Genomic DNA, 23559 nt, shown 5'->3' on the forward strand with positions numbered 1-23559 from the left:
GAAAGCATTATCCAGTGGTTAGGTTACAGCACTAAGGCTAGGAAGATCTATTTGTTCATGTTTCTACCTGCAGTAGGCTGGATTGATGCACGATGCTGCCAAGGCTCCCAGCATCTGGGATATGCATTGCTTTACATACCCATGTGAAGTTTTCACAAGTAGCCTCAAGTTCCCATGACAAAAACTGATGGGATAGATTCTTTGCTAGTTTATGCTGCAACCCAAGTCAGAGAGCTGTCAAGGTACGCAGCCTAACTCAGCCCTGAGCTCTAAAGGAATTCTTAAATGTAAGGAAAGGTTTCCAGCACAAGCTTGCGGCAAAGCTGCTGTAAGCATCGGCTCCACCAACAGCATCTCATTTGCCCGATCTTCTGAATGGTCTTAAACATCCAGTACTCCAACGATTTTCTGGATTCTTTATGTTCTATGGCCCTTCAACATGGAGCACCAAACAGAGAGGGAGGACATCAGGGGTTTCACAAGATCCATGCTTCTGAAATGGGAAAACCTCGGGAGGCAATAGAAGAAAGGCTGTCTGTCTGCCAGCATTCTCAGGAGGGAACTGCAGCAAACAGCGCAAAGGAAAGTAGAGATGTGATAAGAGATGAGCACCTTCACCCCCTGCACGTGATTAACAGAGCAGCACAGCTGCCAGTGCTCCGTATCTCATGGTTTGTGAGAAAATTCCTGCAAATAGCAATCTTTTCCTCCTGACTCTACTAGCTCTGCCCCATGAATTCAGGGCTAGGACTCAGCACAGTGACTTTTTTTTTTTATATATATATTTTATAAACCTGATTACTTAATTTAAAATTAAATGTAGAAGCAATTAAGGATGAGGGCAGAACATTTTTTAATATCTTATTGCACATATTAGAAATTCTACATGTTTATCCAGGCTACATCTTGTGTTTGGAATACTTGGTTAGCTCATGCATCTAAAAATCTTTTCCTTTCCATGAAAAGCCACAAAATATATCAGATCAGAATTGCTGTATTAGCCTGTCCCATCTTTTACAAACAGGTCTGCCAAGAGCTGAAAATAATTTGTGGTCTGGAACAGGTTAAACATGTAAAAATTACAATTAGTTTCTACAGAACTGCAATTCTGCATTGTGAAATCATTATGCCAATGTGTCTACCTTAGTTCAGTACAATACATGCATTATACCATACTATTGGCCCTAAAGTACCTAGTAACAGAAACATCTCTGTTCTTCTTCGATTAATGTTTGTGAAGGCTTTGAAGATGAAAAGCACTAACTTATTAAAAGAGAGCATTTTTCTTTAACTGTTATTTTGTATGGTATGCCAATTTATGGAAACAATGCTAAGCACTTACTGATTTTTGATTTGTAATAGCCTGAAGATATGATTATTTCCTTCCTGCTCTCCTCAATGAACTATTGCAATTCCTTATATTTTATTCTGATGTGTTTATTAGAGTAAGAAAATAACATTCCTCAACTGCGTAACATAGTGCAGTACACAAGTTTAAAGAAAAGTCATTTTCTCCTAATCAGTTCTGCTGAAAAATCAGTAATTCAAGTATGTGAGTTTCCTTTGCTACTAGCTATGATCATGCAGGTATGTTTCAGGAAAGGCATAGGTATATTTGTAGCATAAGGACATGTATATTTAAACTCAGCTGTCAGCAAGGCATCACAACAAAAGATCAAAGTAGTGTTTCCCAACAAATAATCAATACCAAGTTTAGTCTTCTAATACCAATGGAACTTTATCCCTATTTTAATTACATTTCTCCATGCAGTCTGGCAGGGCTCTTTCTGTAAAATAGACAAACTTATGATTTGAGAGCAATTATAACCAGACTACATACAAAGGTCTTTTTATGGTACTTCTTCAGCAAGTCATTAAAGGCCATATTCTGCAAAGACTGCTTGGCAAGGATTCAAATGTGAACAGGTTCAGCCTGTTCATCAAATGAGTGAACAGTAGCTACAACTAATGCACATCTGCATTTTAATTTCACCCTTTGAAACATACTGGTTCTAAAGTATACAAAAGCCATCATGAAAATTTTCTCATTGGCATTCATTAAAATCCTAAATGAAGGTTGCTTGAGAGGATGAAGCCAAACAGTTCTATGGAAATACTTTTTCCAGTACAGTATTAAATACCATATCAATAACTGAGGAGTGCTAATGTGAATAGGAGGCAGTAACACTTACTAAGTCTAGGGTCTAAATACTCAAAAAAGAGGAATAATTTGATTGTCTCAAAATTTGGGGGCATAGTTTAAGACCCTCTAAAAGAATAAAAAATATATTTGAGGCTACAAGTGCGCAATGTGCTCCTCTCACTTCTCTCCCAAGCAAAATCAAACCCGACTACAAATAATTTTGCAAAAAATAGTAAGGTAGAAGGTCTTACTACACAGCTACAGTAGAAACAGCATGAAGGGAGCTGCTTTTAGAGAGAGCCCTACTTTGTTTACAACAGTTTATTGCTTACATGATTCTAAAACTTTGGTTGATTTGAATTAATTCAAACTAACAAATAAATTGCTTCCAGGATAGAACTATGATACAATCCCCACATATAGACTGGGGTAACTGCCAAACAGGAAGAAAAAAATCACTTATTTGAATGTGTTTTAATTTAGAAGGTTGGGAGATTAAGACAAATTATATGGTAAAAAGCTCCTATTGATACTATATTCATATTTAATTTCTTTTACCGTTCTCTGTCTTTAATTGCTTGTTTAGCCATTAATTTTCTTAATCTCTTCATACGTTGTAGATCTTTCTCTTCCTGTTCTTGCCACTTGAGCTGTTTCTCAGCCCAGTACTTTTTGACCTGGAGATTGAACAAATGCAGTAAACAAAGTAAGAATCATTCCTAAGCCAAGGTAGAGATATCAAATAAAGTTAGAAAAGTACTAAGTTAAAGAAAATCCAATTTGATTTTTTTTGGAATGAGATTTGTACTTCAGAACAGGCTGTTCTAACTGAAGATAGAATAAAAAGAGGGTATGGATTCCCCACAACAAATATAGTAAAATTGGACCATGGACACTTCTGTTTGACCATTGCTTTCAGTCCTGCAAATTGAAGGGGCTACCACTTTCATTTGTTCCTTTCCCTCCTACTGTGCCATCAAAATCTTTAACTACATTGCTTCAAGAAGTGAATGTTGCCTCAGCCATTCGTTTTGGCTGAGGTGGAGAGCTTCCTGAGGAACAGAAGGAAGCCTATGAATGTAAGTATGCAGCTTTTCCAAAGCTGGGTGAAAGGAAAGGCCTCAGCAAGAGGAAAAAAAAAAAAAAAAAAAAAAAAAATCAGAATAGGGAAGCTTATCTGTAAAGAGAAGGGTTTTTGGATGTAAAAAGAGGAATCAAGATTTGAAGTAAATATCACTCAAGTGAAACTATGAATTCTTCACTTGAATAAATTCCACGGGATTCCTAATACCAGTGCAGTTCTTCAAAGACAGCTGGTGGAATTTGCAGCAAAATTATGATTACCGACTTACTATGACATATGTTACAAATACTACCTTAAAAACACAAATGGCTGCAGTGGCACACTTCCCAAAGTTTTGAATGATTTGAGCCAACATCACAAGCCACTGACCAGCTTGGAAAGCTGCTAAAACAGTTTTTAGACACAGGAACAAGAATCACCTTCTCTCTCATCTTTGAAGTGCTGGCTTCAGAGGGTTTTTTGTACAATTTTCAAGAACATTTGAGTTTCACTGAAATTCAGTAGCATGACTCCAACACTGTGTTCCTAAGCTAGTTAGGTGAACTTGCTCAGGTACTGGCAACAATACTGTTTGTAGGGATCTTGGGCGGCCACCTAACCCACACAGCACGATCAGCATCGATCACACCACCCCTCTCTGGGTAGCATCCCTGGAATACAGGTGTACTTACTTTGCTTCTACCATAATTATTACTATTAATCTTCACCAAGTCTCTCAACTGCCATAGCTGGACTGCTTGCAGGATACTGCTCAAAGTAAGTATTAAGCTAGATGTGAAGTACAGTATCTGTAACATGATACAACATTAGCAGCGACTATAGTAAAGACATACTCTATTCCCTTTATTTTTCAGCTACAGTTACAAGAAGAGGTTGTCCATCCCTGTCACAGAGGTGAGCCTCTCTCACCTCAGACCCTGGCAGAAGCACATACCTCCAAATTCCCCTCCTGTAAGAGCATGCTTCTATGCTGCTCACCGAGCCAAACACAGGCCTTGTCCTTCCAGAAGCCCTGGCAGCACAGCAAAACTTCCTGAGCATGCTACGTGCAGACGAGTGCCCGTGGTTGGTATCAAGCAGTGCTCTCAGTTACAAGTAGTTGCATTTACTAAAGCTGAAGACTGCATGTAGCGACCTCTGCGAAGGCCAAGCAAGGCCCCTGCATGGGGGAGAGCACAAAGAGCCCTGGCTGGCCAGCACTCAAGCACCCTGGCAGGGGCACCTCCACCCACTCCTGCCACACATCAGCAGCCACTGAAAAGCAAACCAGGACTGGCTCGTGCCCAGAATTATTAAAAAAGGAACAGATATATATATATATTTATGGTGTTCTGACTCCATTGTCTCAGAAAGGAACATTTTCATATGGAAAGAGAAGAGAAACAGTAATGATCAAAGGTTCATTGTGCTTGGACTTATTTTCATACAGGCACTGGTGGAACGGGATGCGGCTTTTCAGATGGAAAAGAGACAGCTTACAGGGAATACGATAAGAAGCCTACAAATTCACAAGTATGATGAAGATTCTGTATGGCGATCAATTCTGTCTCTTCCAGCATGAGAAGTCAGAGGCTTCAAATGAAACGAGCAAGAGCCAGACTTGGAGCAAATAAAAGACAGTGCTACAGGCAGTGCATGGAAGACTGGTGGAGCTCCTTGCTGATGGATGCAGAAAGCTCACAGGTGTTTCAGGAGAGACCAGGCAAATACCTGGAGAGCAAGCCCCTGCAAAAGGGCTCCTAAATCGACAAACCACATCACCGTCAGAAGGCACAGCCATGGCCAGGGCAAATAACTGGGCAGGAGGGAAATTATCACGTGTGTTTCCCCTATTATTATGTGCACTGCTGGAGACAGAACAGTGGGATTGGGTGGGCTTGAGGCTGGTGCCCGTGCCACCCCTCTCTCCACTCCTCAGCACGCAGAACAGGCTGTAGGCACCAGCGTGAGCCCTCAGCTGCTTCCTGCAAAACCCAGTGTTGGGGGCATGGCTAGCTATCATGGCTTGGTGAAAATGGCATGGTGCGTCATACTACCTCTGTGCTGACTGAGAAACCCCTTGGCCCTTAGGCCAAGCAGACTGCTTGGCAGGTGCTACAACAAGTAGAAGAAAGAAAAACCACAAAATTTACCAAAAAAATGCTTCCGGGGGGGGGGGGGGCCCCCCCAGTTTAACTTCACAATTAAGACCATTTTTGGAAAGGTTTTTTTTTTTTATGATGAAGGAAGTATGATTTTAGTAAGAAAACTGGAAATTATTTCAAAATACTATCATCTAATAGTATTCACTGACAAAAAACAGCATCTAGTTTCTAAAATTTGAAGTGTAACTGGAAAGATAGAGAATATAAATTTTGTAAAACATGCAAATATTTAAGAAAATCAGAAATTTTAATAAACTAATAAAATGTTAATTATAGGCCTAATTAAAATTATACCTTAATAATCTCAATTTTAAAATTAGATACATAAAATTCCTTTAGAAAGGCTGCAAAGGCCTGAGACCTTATCTCACCTCCATATCCTCTGCATCTATAATACAGATATCTACTTAAAATGAAATTTCCTCAAGGGATCATCATATATAGGAAAAGAATTGCATAAAATGGCAATAAAAATAACTTATGTATCATCTACTGCACTATACTAAATTTAAACCTCTCCTGGAGATTTCAGTTGGAAATTTGAATATGGCTATTAAATACTATTTGGAATACTTATATTTATTAAATAAAACACTCTCTTTTGCAATTATTCCTGTTTTGTATTCCACATTGTCTGAAGGATTTTTCATAATCTCTAAATAGAGACCAATGGATATTTCTGAATTCAGTACTTAAACACATAGGAAAAAAAAATCTGATCTGCAATCTAATAGGGCAAACATAGCATTTGTATCTACAATTTATTGTCATTTTACTCATTCTCACATTTGGAAGTATTTGACACACCAACATACCCTGTCTACATTATGAAGTAGGCAGAGCATGAGCACTTTTTACCCTGATCATGGATATTTTACATATTCCTTTTGCTGTCACAGAACACTCATTAGAGAAGCAGCCACAGTATTATGTTAGCGGCCCTTTTTAAGGATCTAAGATGTAATATACTCAAATGAAACATATGACTACTGACCTCAAACAGCTGCTGTTCCATCTGTGCATAGGCAAAAGACTGTTCCATATAGACATCGTACACAGGCAAGAGAAAATTGGAGAATTTACACAACTAAAATATTTACACATACAAAAATTAACATTGCTGGTGGTCAGGTCAACACAGCCTCACAAACCCTCTTCCCTGCCTTGTTGTTTTAGAGCTACCTTCCACTAGAAACATTGCCTGAGTAAAGACAAATAAGCAGAACAAGCTGCAACAATTAGTAGCAGCAAAGTTTCTCACAACCTAAGGAGTAAGCTGTCATTAAATATGGGCTGCCTCTCTCTCTCTCTCTGTAACTTCATGTCCAGTGCTGGTGGTGAAATCACAAAAGCTCACAATCATACCCTCCAAATGAGACAACTTACACATTATCCATCAAATACCAGTCAAAATATGGTATTTGAGATGTCAAGGACATCTCACCCTAAAAACTCTTATATGGAACATGAATGCAGACAAAAAATGTGGAAGTTCTCATAACTTCTGGTTTTTGCTTACCTTATAACTTTAAATCCAGAATCTAAGAACTGTGACAACATCTTAATCAAGAACAATCACAAGGAAACATATGTCAGTGTGAAAAGGTCATATATGCAATACAATTTTGTAACACAACACACATTCTTAAGTAATAAGGAAAAATAGAATAAGCTTAAGGATAAATAAACCAAATTAAAATAAGGATAAAGACATGAGTTACCTGGTCAGAACTCACAGCTTACCCTTCTTTGTGCAGGGGGTTGGACTAGAGACCTCTTGAGGTCCCTTCTAATCTTAATCTTTTATTCCTACGAAAAGTGAGCATTCTGTGTATTTTGAAGGAAAAGAGAAACATCCTTTGAAACTGACTTGTGGGCAATTAGCTGTAAATTTTCTAACTATGTGATTTAGGATAGTTTGACAGGAGGACCGCACTCAGCCAAAGTGTATATTTAGTCTTTAAGATGAATTGTGGAAAAGGAGTAAGATCAGGTAACCAACATAAGCAGAAATTTCTTCAGTTAGAGGAGAAACTGGATAAACATAAAATGGGAATGTAGTCATGACCAAGAACAATAGACTTGCAAATAAAATAAAATCGATTAGAAGTCGAGCAGCTTTTCAAATTTCAGCCCTGGAGACTTGCAACCGTGAGAATTGATGAGCTGACAGTCTACCTGGAGACAAGAAGGCTTCAGCAACTTCAGCTTCTTTTCTCCAGGTATCACTTAAATTCAGGTGCTTCTTTGCAGAACTGTTGATACAACCAAATTCAACGGTTATGCAAAACTACTACCAGGAATGCAATAAGCAACAAGAGCTTCTGCTCTTGACCTGTTTAAGAGGGCATGAAAACATGCTTATTTACACAAAGCATGGGAAAGATATTGAAGTGCTATAAAAATATATAGGGAAATGCCTAGAAGTGTAGATTTTTTTTTTTTTAATTTTTTTTTCTGCTAAGACAGTCATTTTCAGCAGCCCGCAAGTCATTTATTTTGGTCTGCCATAATTTCTTTTCTGCTTTTAGTAAGCATTGTAAAGTAAATTGTTTTAGTAACAACTCAAGCAAATTGCCGTAAAAATAGATAGTACTTGCAGGGAAGACAAACAACAACAAACCTATCACAGCAATAGATAAATCTACTGAAATGAGAATCCATCAGTTTCTAGAGAGTCTAATTGTACATGTTTTAGTCCCATCAGTAAACATTTGCTCATAGTAAGACATGTTACACAGAAACATGGCAAGTAAATAAAGACAAGAAGGCAGTCTAAAGAGAAAACATTGTAATATATATGAAGATTTCATTTTCCTCTCTCTTTGCCCAGGCTTTCTGCAGTGTGACATAAACTAATGTCACTAACGCCTTCAACATGCATCATGAAAGTACCCTACTTGGAACAGTTTAGCCTTTTCTTGACTCTGCTTTTAACTGGTATATTATGAGGACACAGTTTTTAGCAACCCTTCTTGCAACCATGCCAGCATTGAGTTGTCCCATTAAACAAAAAGAATCCATAATGTTCTCCTACTTATTTTTTCCAGAAATGCTTTTGCAGTCTTAGCATATATTCCATAGGTGCACTCTAAGGTGCACACTAAGCAAGCCAGATTTAAGTGTAAAAATAATTACAAAAAGCGGTACAATTTTAATACTAAAAACTCATGAATTTGTGCCATATCCTTAAAATAAATTAAAAAAAAAAAGTCAGAGATATGTAAATGACAATCTGATTTTCTAAAAGCCTTATATTCACTATAGTGGAATTTTGATTTTCTGTTAAGACAAAGCTTAGACTTAGGAATCAACGCCATTTCCCAAGCAGTCACCACATAATTACTTAAAGTAACGTTATATAGACTTCTGATACCGTGAAGTGGTTAATACTACCATTGTACTTCAGGCTCACTTTTAAGGTCCTTGTGCTGCAAAGTGCAGTGCGGTATCTTGCAGACAACATACTGTAAGGCTAATTTGCTGCATTGCAGCATACTTAACTGCAGCATTGGAAGCTTTCATAGTCCTTGCCATACTACTAAAAAGCACAGATCTGTAAGAGTTAGCCTCTGCGCTAATGTTTTGCAACATTGAGATAGTGACAAACACTGTCCCTGTGTGCGCTTTTCTTTTCTTTCTTTTTTTTTTTTTTTAAGGAACATAAAGTAACAGATGTGCAAGTACAGGCAGGCTTTAAGCTGAAATGGACAGAAGCAAGACTCAAACCATTTGCTAATCTCTATACTAATACTGAATACATTACAAGAATAAAAGGTAGTTAGATCAGTCAAAGATTTTAAAGGTAGCTGTACATATTAGCACATGCAAAAATGCTTAGAAGTTTATCATACTTTTTCTTTCTCCTGAGCTCTGTGAATCATTTCCTGTTCTTTCCGTAGCCTTTCTTTCTCATCTTCCTTTTCTTTTCTTCTAGCAGCTATAGCAGCTTCTAGTTTAGCTGCCTCCTCCTGTTGCGCTCTCCATTGTAGAACCTAAAAGAAAAGGTTGACAAGACTATGTTTAGACTGTTGTGCAGTAGAATTTGTGCAGTATTGTGATCCTGCAAAACTGAGACTGGTAAGGAAACCCATGTGCTCAATTTCTAAAACAAAATTTGCAGTTTTATGAGCAATATAGAACCATTTAGTTAGCACTATCTTTCCATATATTAATATATAATTTACAATTGTCTGGTGTATTATGCAATAAAACCATGTACAAATGGATTAAGTAAAATTGCCCAAATCTCCGTAACATCAGATCTTAAATTCCCTTTTAGCACTTGGACTTTCAATATTATGTTAATTTCTTGATGAACCTGTCATTTTCTTTAAAAGAAGAGATCTAGAATCTATGCCACTATGGCCACTCAGGGCGGTATGATATCCTGTATTTCTGTTTCCCAAGGTAGATGTTACTATCTATTACTGACAGGCACTGCCAGTACAAACTGAATGGGAACAGAGTTACTATTTTTCAAAGCAAAATGCAGCTAATCAGGTCATTGCCAATCTCTAACTTAAATTACGGACATGCAATCATGATTAAGCTGCTGCAGTTTAAGAACTGACAAATCATCACCTGAGCCTCAGCAATTACCCTTGGAGTTGGGGTGGCTATGGTAAGTGCATTACTTGCTCACTGCAGTACAGGTACTTTATCATGCATCAAGTAGGGAAAAGTGAAATCAATCATAAAAACAGCAAAATAGAAAGAAAAGATGGAAATGTGGATTCAATACAAGTATTAACACTGTAGGTGTATAGTAGCTGTTTGAAGAGGAAAAGAACTGGGGAGCAAGCTAACAAAACAGCTTCAGGACTAGAAAAGAGCAAAATGCACAAAGACTACTTATCATTTCCACCCCCAGCCCCACTTTTCCATCCATTTGGTCAGTTGAATAGCTACAGGCTGACAGACCCCTTGGAAAGGGAGCTCCATGTGACATTAACCATTAGAAGCAAATAAAGCTCGCTTTCTCTGGCCAGCACAATAGTAAGAGTTCACGGAGCTGTCTCTTGCTGATCACTGTTTCCTTTTTACACTTTGCTCTGTATGCTTCTGACTGGTCTTAATGTCTGACTAGAAAGTATACCCCTAAATTGCAACTCTGTTTTGGTACATCCAAGCATCTGTTTCAAAATCCCTTGTGTCCACAACCTGGCATTCTCTAAAAAGTAAAATCTCTTGTGCAAACTTTTTGTCACCTAGTTGGCAGCATGTGTTGTGGGAATAAAATTCTGGGGGTAATGTCCTTGCAGTCTGGTGACAGACACTGAGCTGTTTAGTTGGGAAGAGCCCATCCTGCCTCACCTTTCCTGGATCTGCCTGGCACAGAAGCAATGATCCAAATGAAAAACACAAAGACATTAAAGCAGGACACACTACTACACGTTAGCTTTTCCAAGCATGCACAGATATGTTTACAGACAACTTGTATGAATGAAGACCAACCCTAACAGACCAGAGTCCATTCACATCCTTCAACTCCAGCATTTCCGTGGCAGCACTTAGCTTCCAACCAGAACGCTGCAGAAGGAAATGGATTCTAGGGAAAGAACCTTCATCTTTTGTCAACTTTCAAACTGTGCAAGGCAAATTTAGTATCCCTGATACCTCCCCCCGGTGATGGGGGGGTATAACAGTCTCTTATGCCTGACATCTTGCTCTTCCACAGCAGTGAAGGCATGCACTGCTGCAGATCTGCCCAGCCACCCCCAGACAACTCGTGAAGCGCATGAACCAGCCTGTGCATGAAACATACATGGGGAAAACTGCATATTTTCAGATACTTTTGAGAGTGTGTAGTAACATATGCAGTCAGCATAGAAACTTTTTTTTTTTTTAGTTATTCTTACAAAATTATTTTGAACTGGAATTCAAAATTGTATACTAAGGAAAGAAAATAATAAAATATTACTGCTGTATTCCTTAGCACAGATGTTATTCTTCATAAGTGACCTTTCTCCTCAGAATTTCGAAAATCCTATCTTAGAAGGATCTTGTATCTTGGGTGTATAAGTAAAAAAAAAAAACAAAAAAAAAAAGTTAATGAAAGACATATTTAGTAGAGCTTTTTTGGTGGTGGTAAAATTAAAGAAAAAAGCCAAATCTTAAAAAATGGTCCTTTAGCCTGTCAGAGACAAAAGAATGTTAAATTTCTTTAAGATCTGGGGAGCACACTGGACACTTGTGGGATGCACAGAGCACTTCCCCCTCACAATAAGTCTCCATTAATGAGAAATGCTGTATAAATTGGCCCTTAGACTTAAGTACTGTAATATAAATAGCTCTAAGCATCTGCATTAAATATTTTTTTCTATAAACCAGAACTAAATATGACTGATCCTACTTGAATATATACTGCATATGAATCATCTACCTAAATTTCCTCAAAACAGGTTATTGAAAAAAGTACTGGGCAAAAATTTTTCCTTAGTTGTATATAGCGTCAACACCCTACTCTACCCCCCAGTAATATCGCACTTTTCCTCATCCCAAATACATTAGTGAGTTCAAGTAGTGTGTTCCAAATAGTTTCCAAATTATTTAAAATTACTTTATTAATAAAGACTGCCGTATCACAAATACTGCGAGCCCTCAGATGAAAGTGGATCTCCCACATCCTAATTTTTTATTCTGCATAAATAAATATGAAGCCATGCCTAAAGTTAAAATTATTCCAGGTTGCAGAAAAAAATAAAAACCAGATTAGCTGATATTGGAAGGAAGCTCTCAAAACCATCTAGCCCACCTCCCTGCTCAAGCAGGGTCAGGTACAGCAGGCTGCCCACAACCATGCTGACTCAGAGTTTGAGCATCTCCAAGGACTGAGACTACCCAGTCTCTCCAGAAACCTGCACCAGTGTTCAACCACCCCCTCTCAGCAGAAAAGTGTTTTCTTCTGCTCAGATGGATGTAGTTTCAGGTGTTCTGGTTTGTGCCTTTTGCCTCTTGTCCTGGAAACAGGCACCACTGAGAAGAGCCTGGCTCCACGCTCTTCGCACCCTCCCTTCAGGTGGATGAGATACATGGATAAGATCCCCTCTGAACATCCTCTTCTCCAGGCTGAACAGTTCCAGCTCTCTCAGCCTCTCCTCATATGAGAAACACTCCAATCACCCCATTGCAGTTGCTCCAGTAGGAAAGAAAGAACAAAACACTTTTGTGAAGAACAAAAAACTTTTGATTCAAGAATCTGTATCCAGACATCACAAAAATTAAATGAGCATCCTCATTTTTAATGTGAGGATGCTCATTTAGGAGAGCCACCATCTTCTCATCCCTTGACACCAAAGCTGTTCCATTCGAAAACACTCTTTTGGGGTTAAAACATTAACTTGGGAATGTCTTCTCTGTTGCCTGCTGTCTTTCTTTAATATTAGAGAATTGCCCTGGTGTAAGAGGAACACAATTTCTCTATAGTTCAGTCCTTACATTACTTTCCAGCACCAGTTCCCATACTCAGTTCTGAAAGACTCAAGTCTTTCTCTCCTGTCATGAGGCCATTATTTCCTAAGTTTGTTCAAAAGTTGAAACATGGAATAGACAAGTGGATGCTCTAAGATTTATGCTAGTCCCTCTGAACTAAGTGGCATGAGAAAGGATCATGCGTTTAGCTATGTTTAGCATAACAGAAGCGTATTTTGTAGAGGAATATGGGAAGCAAAGATTATTGTGGTGTAGTTCAGAGCTGGGGCACTACCAAAAAAGCAGGAAAGGAAGCAGGTAAGGCAGTCCAACACACTTTTTTGGGAGAGTGATGTCTAAACACTGAAGAGAACCGTGGAAGGGAAGGAACGGCTACATACTAGGAGTAAGACTTATTCAGACATTTATTGCAGGGTTTTCTACAGTTCTAATAACAAATTCAGCCCTAGATGAGGTCTAAACAAATTTCTCAGCATGGCAAAAATGAAAAATGGATAAATGACCTAAACCTCTCTTATACAGCATTTTTTGTTTATCAGACGGATCCCGTGGAAGAAGCCAGTGGGTTTTGGGTCTAAAACATACACCCATCATGCAGAGGGGATGACAAACTGATTACAGAATTTCTAAGCTACACACAAACATGAAAACCATTAGGTAGGCAAAGAAATCCATAGTAGTACAATATTCTGAAGCAAGAAAGTACTAAGGGAAGCATTGTCAGGAGAATGGTCCAGAAGAACTTGTACCACAGTTTATGAAAAGAGCTAATTAAAATTTCAAACCATCCATCTACACAGAAGTATGGAACAGCGATAGAAATAGAATGAGTTAAACAGGACAACCATCTAAGAGACATTTAGAAGGAAGCTGTCAATTTTCATAAGACCCCATTTTCTGGAGCTTAGCTGCAATATCTGTTATTTGATTTCAGCCATTAGTTAGCATGGTGAGCCCATTAAATTGATCTTGCTTTAAGTTAACTGAAACTTCAGGGGAACTTCTGATTTGTAAATAGATGCCGAGACTAGAGGTGTACCAACAGTCTGTCACAAAGACAACTGATTAAAGGAAAGCCTCTAACAGTAGAGATACTAAGACTAGTCTAGACACAGCTCAAACTTCCTTATTCATTCATTTTGGTTAGCAGTTATTTCCACGTCACGTATGTTACACCTATCTCATGACAAGCCATAATCTGTCCCTACTTCTATGCACATAGCTCTTCTGTTAATGACGTTTGATTCAAGATAGAAATCAGTATTAGGGTTTAATCTAGATTTTCAACAGGTTTCATAAAAACAAGTGAGTATAACCAAGCACGAAATATACGACTTCCCTTAGCTAACAGAACATTAAGCATATAACTAGGTTTCTCAGACAAAACTAATGTACCGCCCTACACCAATAATTCAGTTCATATCTCCACTGCTTTCTACAGTGCTATCTATCTACGCTGCCTTAAATCACTACTAAAAACACCCATTTACTTAGTGGGTATAATCTGCTTTCCATTTTTATCTAATCTAGTTAATATTTTTCAACGCATAAGCCCATTGCAGAACAAGGAAGTAGGTAATAAGAATGACAGAAGGAAGGAAAGTTTCATTATATTATACTTCCCCACAATACCCATTTACTCTTTTCTGGAGGCAGCACGTGATGTTATTTTACATCATCACTGCCCCATCCCACATTCATCCCAACCATGTCTTTTCAGTAAGGTGAAAGAGGAGTCACCTCCTTTAAAAAGTGATTAGCTATTTCAACAAAAAAGGAAAAGCTGGTAACAGCAGAAAAAGACTGTCTGCAAAATATTTATAAAATGTTATTCAGTAGGTTGGCACTATGCCATGTATTCCCCAGATGAAGTGTTAAAGTAATTTAGGAAAAAGCGTTCTTAACAGAGCTGTGACAAATTAACGTTTTATTATGTAAAAAATTCCAAAAATTAGGTATCAAACAACTGAGTCCAATGTCAAAGTATTTCAGTTTTTAAACCACGTTTGAACGTTATCCTTCTGCTAGAGAATAGTTCTAGTCCCACAGCCTCACCTTATTTTGTGGGCCAGACTGCCTGTGAAGGGAACATCTTGGGGACAATCACCCATGGAAGGTGGCACAGGCCAGAATGAAAAGATCCCCCTGTTCACATTGTCACAGCTTGAAAAATAAGGAGCTAGACTACTTTCACTTACGACAACAAAGGATATGGTGGACTGCCTCTTACAGAAACCAAATCTGCATCTGTATTTACCTTGTAAACTATACTTCACTGCGTGTTTGTAGAACACATAGCACTGCGGGAACCCAGTCCTATCTGAGAGCCTCTGGGCGCTGCTGCCAAACAGCATCAAAGGGCGGGCAGTGAAGCATAGCATGGTAGCTGAGGGATCTCAGTGGCATGCATTTCCACAATTTTAATATTTTTGCTGTTTAAAAGTGACTACCTGACGTTCAATTTCCAGGGTTCCTACAAGATAGGCTTGTCAAGAAAACCCACTGTATTCATCTGTTTTTTCCTCCAGAGGTAACATCATGTAGAACAGAAGAACAAAAACAATCCTGAACAATAATTCTGATTCCCTGAGGTAGTAATTTTGGACCACAGAATGCACAAAAAAAATGGTATGTTCTTGATTGCATTCTTTCATTCCTACTAGTACAAAATCAGAACAGTAGAGTTTACTGTATCAACAGCAAATGTTCTGTTTAAATACTAAAAGATCCCAGTGGTTAAACTAATACTAAAAATACACTAAAAATTGGACTCCCTATCGCCTGTTTCAAAAAGAAACTTGCATTTTAGCAGTAAAAGTACTGCCAATGTTAAGTTTTGAAGGTTTTTAATTACAACCAGCATTTCAAGTACATTTCACAGTTCATATATTATTAGCAGAGCTCTTGCCAAGTGAATTATTAAATTGCTGCACTGAAGAAAATACATACAAATCTATTTTCAGTTCATTATTTCAATATTGCATATTACAATAATGTAAAGTACACTACAAACCACTAAAAATAATTTATTAGTTCTTTCACACTAAAGTATGAATAGTAATAACATATTTACCATGTACTTAATGCTACAGATATATCTTTTAATGACAAAACTTTGGGAAGATTTTCCTTAAGAATTCCCACTATGGTAACACAAGCTAACGTTACTCCATGTAAGGTCTTCTCTTTCAAGAAACATTGGCTTACATTAGAAGCAGGTTAAGTTGCCTTGGATGATACCAAGGAACTTGGCACCAAGCTCCTTCCAGCAGCTAAAGTACATAGAGCTAGACAAATAGGAACAGAGGACAATTGACAGGTGTAAAGAGGGCCTGTACAGTGAAGGTCATGCAATAAATAAAACCATCCTTTGAAAACTGAAGCAAAAATAACTACAAACCAAAAGGCCACAGAATGACTGGGAGGAAAGGTGACTCTCAACGGCTACACAGAGCTCCAGATCAGTATTCTGGCAGGCTGCAGTGCTACACAGATGAAACAAGCAGCTAGAATTCAAATTCTAAATAAGGATTCCCAATAAGATTAACATGCATGATAGTTGATACTGGAAGTCATAACTAAAAGGGGAAAAAATAAAATCCTCTGATATCCCTCTTGCTTGCCAGTTTGGATTCAAATCATGTCAACCATGACTTTTTTTTCTCATGTATTTAAGGTAAGGTCTGCAGCCTCGGAACAAGCTGGTGACCTAAGGAATTCCATTTACAAAGAAAAGACCATTTTAGAGCTCTCCATTGTGTTCTGAGAAAGAGAAGCAAGCAAAACACATGTAAAAGGTGATTAGCAAAAGTGACAAAAGGCTATAGACTAAAGGAATTGTAGGATTGCAACATCAAGTCTTCAGTAAGGATATTCTTCTCAGTTCTGTTTTTAATGGATATATCACCCCATCAATGAAGATGATATATTAAAAATGGGCAAACTTTATTTCCCCAAACGAAGGTCATTACTTTTTTTTTTTTTTTTTTTTTTAAATCTATTATAGCACTGGCTGGAGAATGAAGTCAAACTGAGACCACTAGAAGATTAACATAGAAAATTCATAAGGAGGTGACTTTCACTTCCAGCAGCAGTCTCTTCACTTGCAATACAGCTTAGTCATTAATACTTCAGATGAAAGTAGCACATGCTGATCTATGTCTCCTGCCTGAGCAACTCCATTCTCAGGTGGGGAAAAAATTAAAAGAAAGTAAAAAATTAAAGATCTAGTCTACCAAGGATTTACCCAGATAATTTCTATTAAGTTTAACAGAAGTTTAGCACAAACTCCACTTGGATTAATGAGATAATAAATCCCTTGGACTCAAATATTTTCCAAAGGGAACAAGACAGAAGCACAGTGTGCTACAAAATTTATATATATATATATATTTTAAAAGTAACTGATTATAAGGAAATGTCTATTCAATGACTATTGAAAAGTAGTGCACTTCATTAAAAAAGTGTTTTCAAACTTGCTTGCATTCACCCACAATTTCTCATTACAAAACCTACCTTTACCACTCACACAAAAGACTTTCTGCTTGGTGTTAGGGAAAAAAAAAATTATACACGTTGCAAAACACTTGCATCTCCAGGACAGAATGATTACAGAGAGAGAAGTACCTAGTTCATAGTACTTGCACAAAAACCCTGACACTCATAGGAATGCATGATTGGACACACTCTATTGATTGTTTGGACTTGCAGAAAAAGTCCGAGATTGAGGAATCACTGAACCTATTGGTAACATTATGCCCATGTGCAGTAGTTTCAACAGCTCTCAGCCACACAGTATTCACAGCACGGGAACTGAAGAGTAAACTTACACTTGTGCAGTGGGCATTTCATGGTTCCAGTTAACAACTTGTTTGCCAGGACTTTGGAAATCACAGGCAAATTCTGCTTCAAAGCTGAAACCTCCAATGACACTGGGATGAATTATAGACCTGCTTGTGATGTATCATTTTATCAGAAAAGAAAACAAACCTGCACTAATGAGCTCCACTCCACACACATCAAAATAAAACTAAGCGTTATTCTTGAAAACAAAATAAGATTAAAGTATATACATATATTCCTAAATGGAAAGATAATGAGACAGGTGCCTCAGGGTGTGAATCCTAGAACTCATAAAAGGGAAAAAAATTGAAGTGTATATTAAGAACAATTCCTTGGAGTCTAAAATATTACTCAAGGGCAGAGGAGGGGGAAGCTTATCAAAACAATGTGAAATAGCTATCAATTTTTAAATTCAGAAAGTCCTTTTCTATGAGCATCATACACACCATTTGCCTTTTCTTGTATTATCAGTAACCTTATGAACTGACATGAATGTTTAAAAAAGCAAAAATCTGTCAGTTACTACCTTGCTAGTAAGCTAGTAGATTATGGTACTAGCTATGGTAAGAAATTCAATTTTAGCAGGGAGGGTTCCACACTAAATATCATTATGAAGTAGAAATATTTAGAAAGAAACATTGCTGTTGACATATTTTAGTTCAAGTGGTGGTAGCAGTGCAGAAGCCTCTGCTGATGAGTTACTGTCTCACGCCAACAGGTTAAGCAACATGCTTATTAGGCATCCTGCTGTCTGTGCTGTGATAAAATGCTTAATATACTTCTGGCCACTAGCTTCTCAACAAACACCAAGCATTCAAAATCCTTGCTAACTGTGCCAACAGAAGAGCTCACTTTAGGAAGCCAGGAGGTCATAGAAGTAAGGGAGTATCCAGGTTATCGTTTTCCTGGCCTGTTGAATATCTTGTCCCATGCACATGATCTGTTAGCCTTCCCTTATTTACTAATTTTGCCTCATTCATCTCCTCTGTCCCTTCCTCACTACTCCTCTGTATGCTTCTGTTCTGCTTCTTTCTGCCTCATACCAGACAGCTTCCTCTTAAGATAGGTTTGTTGGGTTAGTTTTGTTTTTTGTTTGTTTCTTTTTAAACTACTGCTCACTCTTCACATCACAGAGTCAACACAAGGATGGACCTGGATTCTGTACTGCTCTATCTCATTCATAACATGATTAAATGACCTTGATTCACAGCTAGTTTACAGAAGTTAGAAGAATGAATCAGTATGTAAGGCTACAGGTTGTCCTGTAGTTCGCCACTGGCTATAAGATGGCTTCTGTGAAGCTAAACATATTAAAACTGCAAACCACTGAGTTTTGAAACCTGCTCATCAATGTGCAAATTGGCCCACACAATTTTCACGCATGCTGATGTACAAAACAACAAAAGAGTAAGATGAAATACAGACTGTACTTTTGACACTTAGCAAAAACAGAACACCGGCCACTCTAACACAGAGCTTACAGGGCAGCAAAGACTGAAGCAGCAGGGCACTGACTCAGTGGTTCAGCAGTGACAGCGCTGCTCCTTTTCCTCAGGGAAGCTACCATCATGCTGAAGGACTCGTCTGTATTACTTTCAAAAAGAGTGCATCATCATCTCCTGAGACCACATAGTTAATACATTAAGTAATTTACAACATCACAGGTCAATGACAACCATAGTTAAGTGCACAAGGAGCTATCACATTAACAGATAGTGGTCTGAAATCTCCAGTAACTTTCAGCTCTAAACAAAACAAACAGAAAAACCTGTTCCCTCTTCTCTTCTAGAGTGGGAATTCTTTCAAATCTTCTGAAGAAGAAATGGAATTACCTCCAGACTCCACAGGGTCCCTTGAATGACAAACCAGGCAAATAGTACAAGCTAACAGTATTCTCTGCTTCTAACTGGCTTACAAAAAAACTATGAAAAATCCTTGATTAGAGCATTTGGTAATAATATAACTAAGAAATAATACATTTGCAAGATTGATTGTTTTTCTAATCACAGAGTGAGTTTACCTTCTGACATTAACAATGAAAGTTAACACCTCTAGTAAATTTTGACTGGTGCTCTTGAGCAGCTCGTGCTCCACAGGCTACCCTTCGCAAGAGGTCTGCAAGAAGTAATGGAGAAAAGCAAGACTATTGTCATTAGGATTAAATTTTGTCCCACAGAAGTCCATATCCACGTCTAGAAAAAAATAAAATTGAAAATCAGAAAATGGATAAAAGTAACTTTTCATCATTAACAGAATCATAGACATTTTTTTCCGCTATAAAAGTGCTTACATCAGAAAAAGGGATACAGAAGAAAACATTTGAAAATAATTCTCTGTCAAAGAAAGCCTAGTAAAAAGACACTATTTTCAGTTAGGAAATTTAGTCACTAAGGCTGGGCTTGGTACCTATAAACCTCGTGATGCTGCAGAGGACCAGTTTCAGTTCCTCAATCAGATGACAGGACGAGGGGGAATGGTTTTATACAAAAAGAGCGGAGATTTAGATTAGAGGTTAGGAGGAAAATCTTCACGCAGAGGGTGTTGAGACTGGAACAGGTTGCCCAGAGAAGCTGGGGATGCCCCATCCCTGGAGGTGTTCAAGACCAGTTTAGACAAAGCCCTGAGCAACCTGACCTAGTGGGTTGCGTCCTTGCCTATGGCAGGGTGTTGGAACTGGGTGATCTATGAGGTCCCTTCCAGCCTGAGCCATCCTATGACTATGAGCCATCCTATGAGCCATCCTTACGACTCCCTGAAGCTGAAAGCATGTCACAGTATCTTCGGTCAAGACAATACGTCAACGGTTTACTCTTCACAGCTTGTCCTGGTATTTCTTCTCTCCTGTCAGTCAGTATTATTTAGAAATCTTACAGTTCTTGACAACAGGAGTGTCAACATATTATTAACAAGTTTCAATTATTTTGTAGGCTTAAATATTCACTCATACATAACTTTAAACTGCACTTCTATTTACAACTACTTTGTACTGTATATGTAAGGACAGCGAATTAAGCTCACTTCTATTTCTTTATGCAGTGCTATGAACAGTGCCTTTGATATTTTACTACTTTTGGAAAGTACGAATGCATATTATTTTACTTGCCTGAGGTGCTTCCTTCCTAGCTGAAGGAAGATTATTCTCCAAAGAACATAAGGTTAGGGTGAGCTGTATACTTGTCTTACTATCCATTCCCAAGTAATATGGGGATCATTGGACAATTTCAACTGAATCTGACAGGTAAGTGTAAGTCTCTAACATATTTATGATCCTACAAGCATTGCTAAACTGAGCAGCCAGGTGACTGAGACAGATATGTCTCAGCTGAGGCACCATATGCTCCTCTGATTGAAGTTTGGGGGCACAATGGTTTGTTTAAATGGAACTGTGATGGTATTCTCAGAAGAACAGAGAGAAACACATGCAACTGTGTTGCAGTACTGAGCCCTGGGGGACTCCACTAGTGACTGGCTTCCAACTGGATTTAACTCCATTCACCACGACTCTTTGGGCCTGGCTATCCAGCCAGTTTTTAACCCAACAAAGCGTATGCCAGTCTGTATGCCAGTCCAAGCCATGAGCAGCCAGTTGCAGGACCTTAATGTTGATCTCCTGTAATAGTCATTCAAATCAGTGATTTGACTATATTTGATTATTAAAAAAACAACAACCTGTTCTCATTATATAGGAAGGGAGAAGAAGAAAGTCAATCTGCAACATGCTTTATGTAACTTGTAACATTTCCATTAATTCCATCCAACTATCCTTCTTTTGAATTTAATCTATCTTAGTTTCTGTCAGGATAAGGAGTGCAAAAATTGCTCTCCAAAAATTAGCATTCTGTTGCAAGAGATTTTAGCACTCGAATGTGGATTAATCTTGGAACACAAAAGATTTAAAGGAAAAGGGATACATTGTTTTATATGAAGGAAGAAAAAGCACCCTATGCATCATGCTCAGGAGATTCAACTCCCATTTCATCTACTTTTGTAGGTCTTCTGTTGACTGTCCTTTTTAAACTGTTTTATATGAAGGTGGAAATAACTGGATTACAAATATTTTCATAAATTCAACTCAAAAATAATATTCTGAATGCATGCAAAAATCGACTGAATTTATAAATGCGGAACAGCAAGTACTTCAAGCCATTAAAAACCAACTGTGAAGCAGCACACTACGAACCCTCTTAGAAGATCATTCCCACTTTATTACTTAACTGCCTTTTGACAAAGAACAATGCACTTCTCTTTATCTTGTTTAGGAAGAGGAATTTCACCAAAACACAGCACAGGGTACAGAATGCTGAACCTGGATAAATCCACACACTACAAAGTGCACCAAACATAACATGGGTCATTCCCCATCACTCATTTAAGGTGTAGTTCTCCCACAGTTTTGTTCCCCCCACCCTGGGAAATGCGGGGGGGTGGGGGGGAGGTTAAAGATGTGTATCAGAAACATTCATTCTTTAAGGATATGTAGTACATCCTCACTAGTATTATCCATTTCACACTTTACTTCATTCAGATGATTATGATATAGCCCTCATGATTTATTTCACTTGAGCTTCTTGGATTGTTTCAAAATTCCTCCTTAGAGACTCTGATTTTTGTTAAGGACACACACTGATATTCTGTGACACGGAATGTGGAAAATGAATTTAAAAAATTCATTCCCCAAGTACAAACTGCTACAAGCATAAATTTAACTTCTCCGCTGTTTCACTTTTTAATTGTTTTATCACCTCTTGTCAGTCACAAAGCCCAGTCTCGTGGATGGCACAGTTGCCTCCAGTGCATTTAAAAGAACTTTAAATAACATGTTTGTTAGTCTTTTTTTATGCCTCGGTTCGTTGTTGCCAGAGAAGAAATAAATGCATATATAGATAGATGTTAGGTGATATTATGTAATTATTGCTTACAATAATAAAAAATATGTAGTCTGCCATATTTTCTCTTTTGCACTGCTAAATCCATTCTACAAATAGGAACAAACAGATTTTGACACACAGAGAAAGAAAAATTCTTGAAAAACCCTACTAACTCCAAGCACCATAGAATTTTACAAAAAGATATCCCTTTTAAACAGAGTAAGTACAACAGACTCCGTGGCGTACTGACTGGAAGAAAAGGGAAAGGTGTCTATTCAGAGCCTAGTCTCACATTCTAGCATCAACAGCTGCTTAAACAAGCCATTTTGATTTTCATGTATTTTTGTACAGTGTATGCAAAACAGATGTAGCAATCCTTTGTATTTCTAGAATTGTTTAGACATGTAGAACTTACAGTGTATGTGCCATAGCTTTGTTTTACAGCTGCTGAAAAAAGGCATATGAATACTATGGCTTTTTTCTGAAACCTGCTGGTGTAATGAACAAGATCTACAACTCTCACATTCAGGATACAAACTCTTCACAAGCATACCAAATTAACTCTACAGCTAAATCATAACAACTACATTGTTCCTCTGGGAAAGTGGTTTCAGTAAGATTTCCTTACATTAAACTTACAGAAATGCAAAACGCTAAGGCAATTAATGGCAAAACAGTGGGATAACACTCCTATCTCCCGCCTTCCAGCTCTACATTCCTTCCTTTGCAGAGAGAGGTTCACTTTTTTTAATCTCGTCCTACGGACCCTCATCACAATGGGCTTTTAGTTGGTGTACATTTAACTCCCTAGACCATGAGTTACTTTTTAGCTGATAGTTCCCCACAACCACTTTCAACAGTATGACTTCTGTAGTTGACACTTCAGAAGTGTGGAAATAAAAGTTTGAAAAAGGAACTATAACTGGCTAAAGTATAAGTTTTCAAATGCATATATAGCTGCCAAAACCAGACAAAAAACATGGATATATTCAGAATAATCTTGAAAAATAGCATGCCCAGTTTTAGCTTCCATCCTCTAGCCCC

General features: G+C 38.0%; 1 protein-coding gene across 8 annotated transcripts in view; it reads right to left on the reverse strand.

Moving 5' to 3' along the window:
- The window catches only part of CCDC148 (coiled-coil domain containing 148), a 64587-nt gene that overhangs the window by 7266 nt on the left and 33762 nt on the right, over positions 1-23559 (reverse strand). For all 8 annotated transcript variants that reach the window (XM_035331844.1, XM_035331841.1, XM_035331845.1 and 5 more), the window contains 2 exons: positions 9226-9366; positions 2702-2820 (listed from right to left, as the gene is read on the reverse strand). In XM_035331844.1, coding sequence (XP_035187735.1) covers positions 2702-2820; positions 9226-9366 — 260 coding nt within the window. The remainder of the gene's footprint in view (positions 1-2701; positions 2821-9225; positions 9367-23559) is intronic.

This window comes from Oxyura jamaicensis, chromosome 7, assembly GCF_011077185.1.
Source record: "Oxyura jamaicensis isolate SHBP4307 breed ruddy duck chromosome 7, BPBGC_Ojam_1.0, whole genome shotgun sequence".
NCBI classification, from domain to species: domain Eukaryota; kingdom Metazoa; phylum Chordata; class Aves; order Anseriformes; family Anatidae; genus Oxyura; species Oxyura jamaicensis.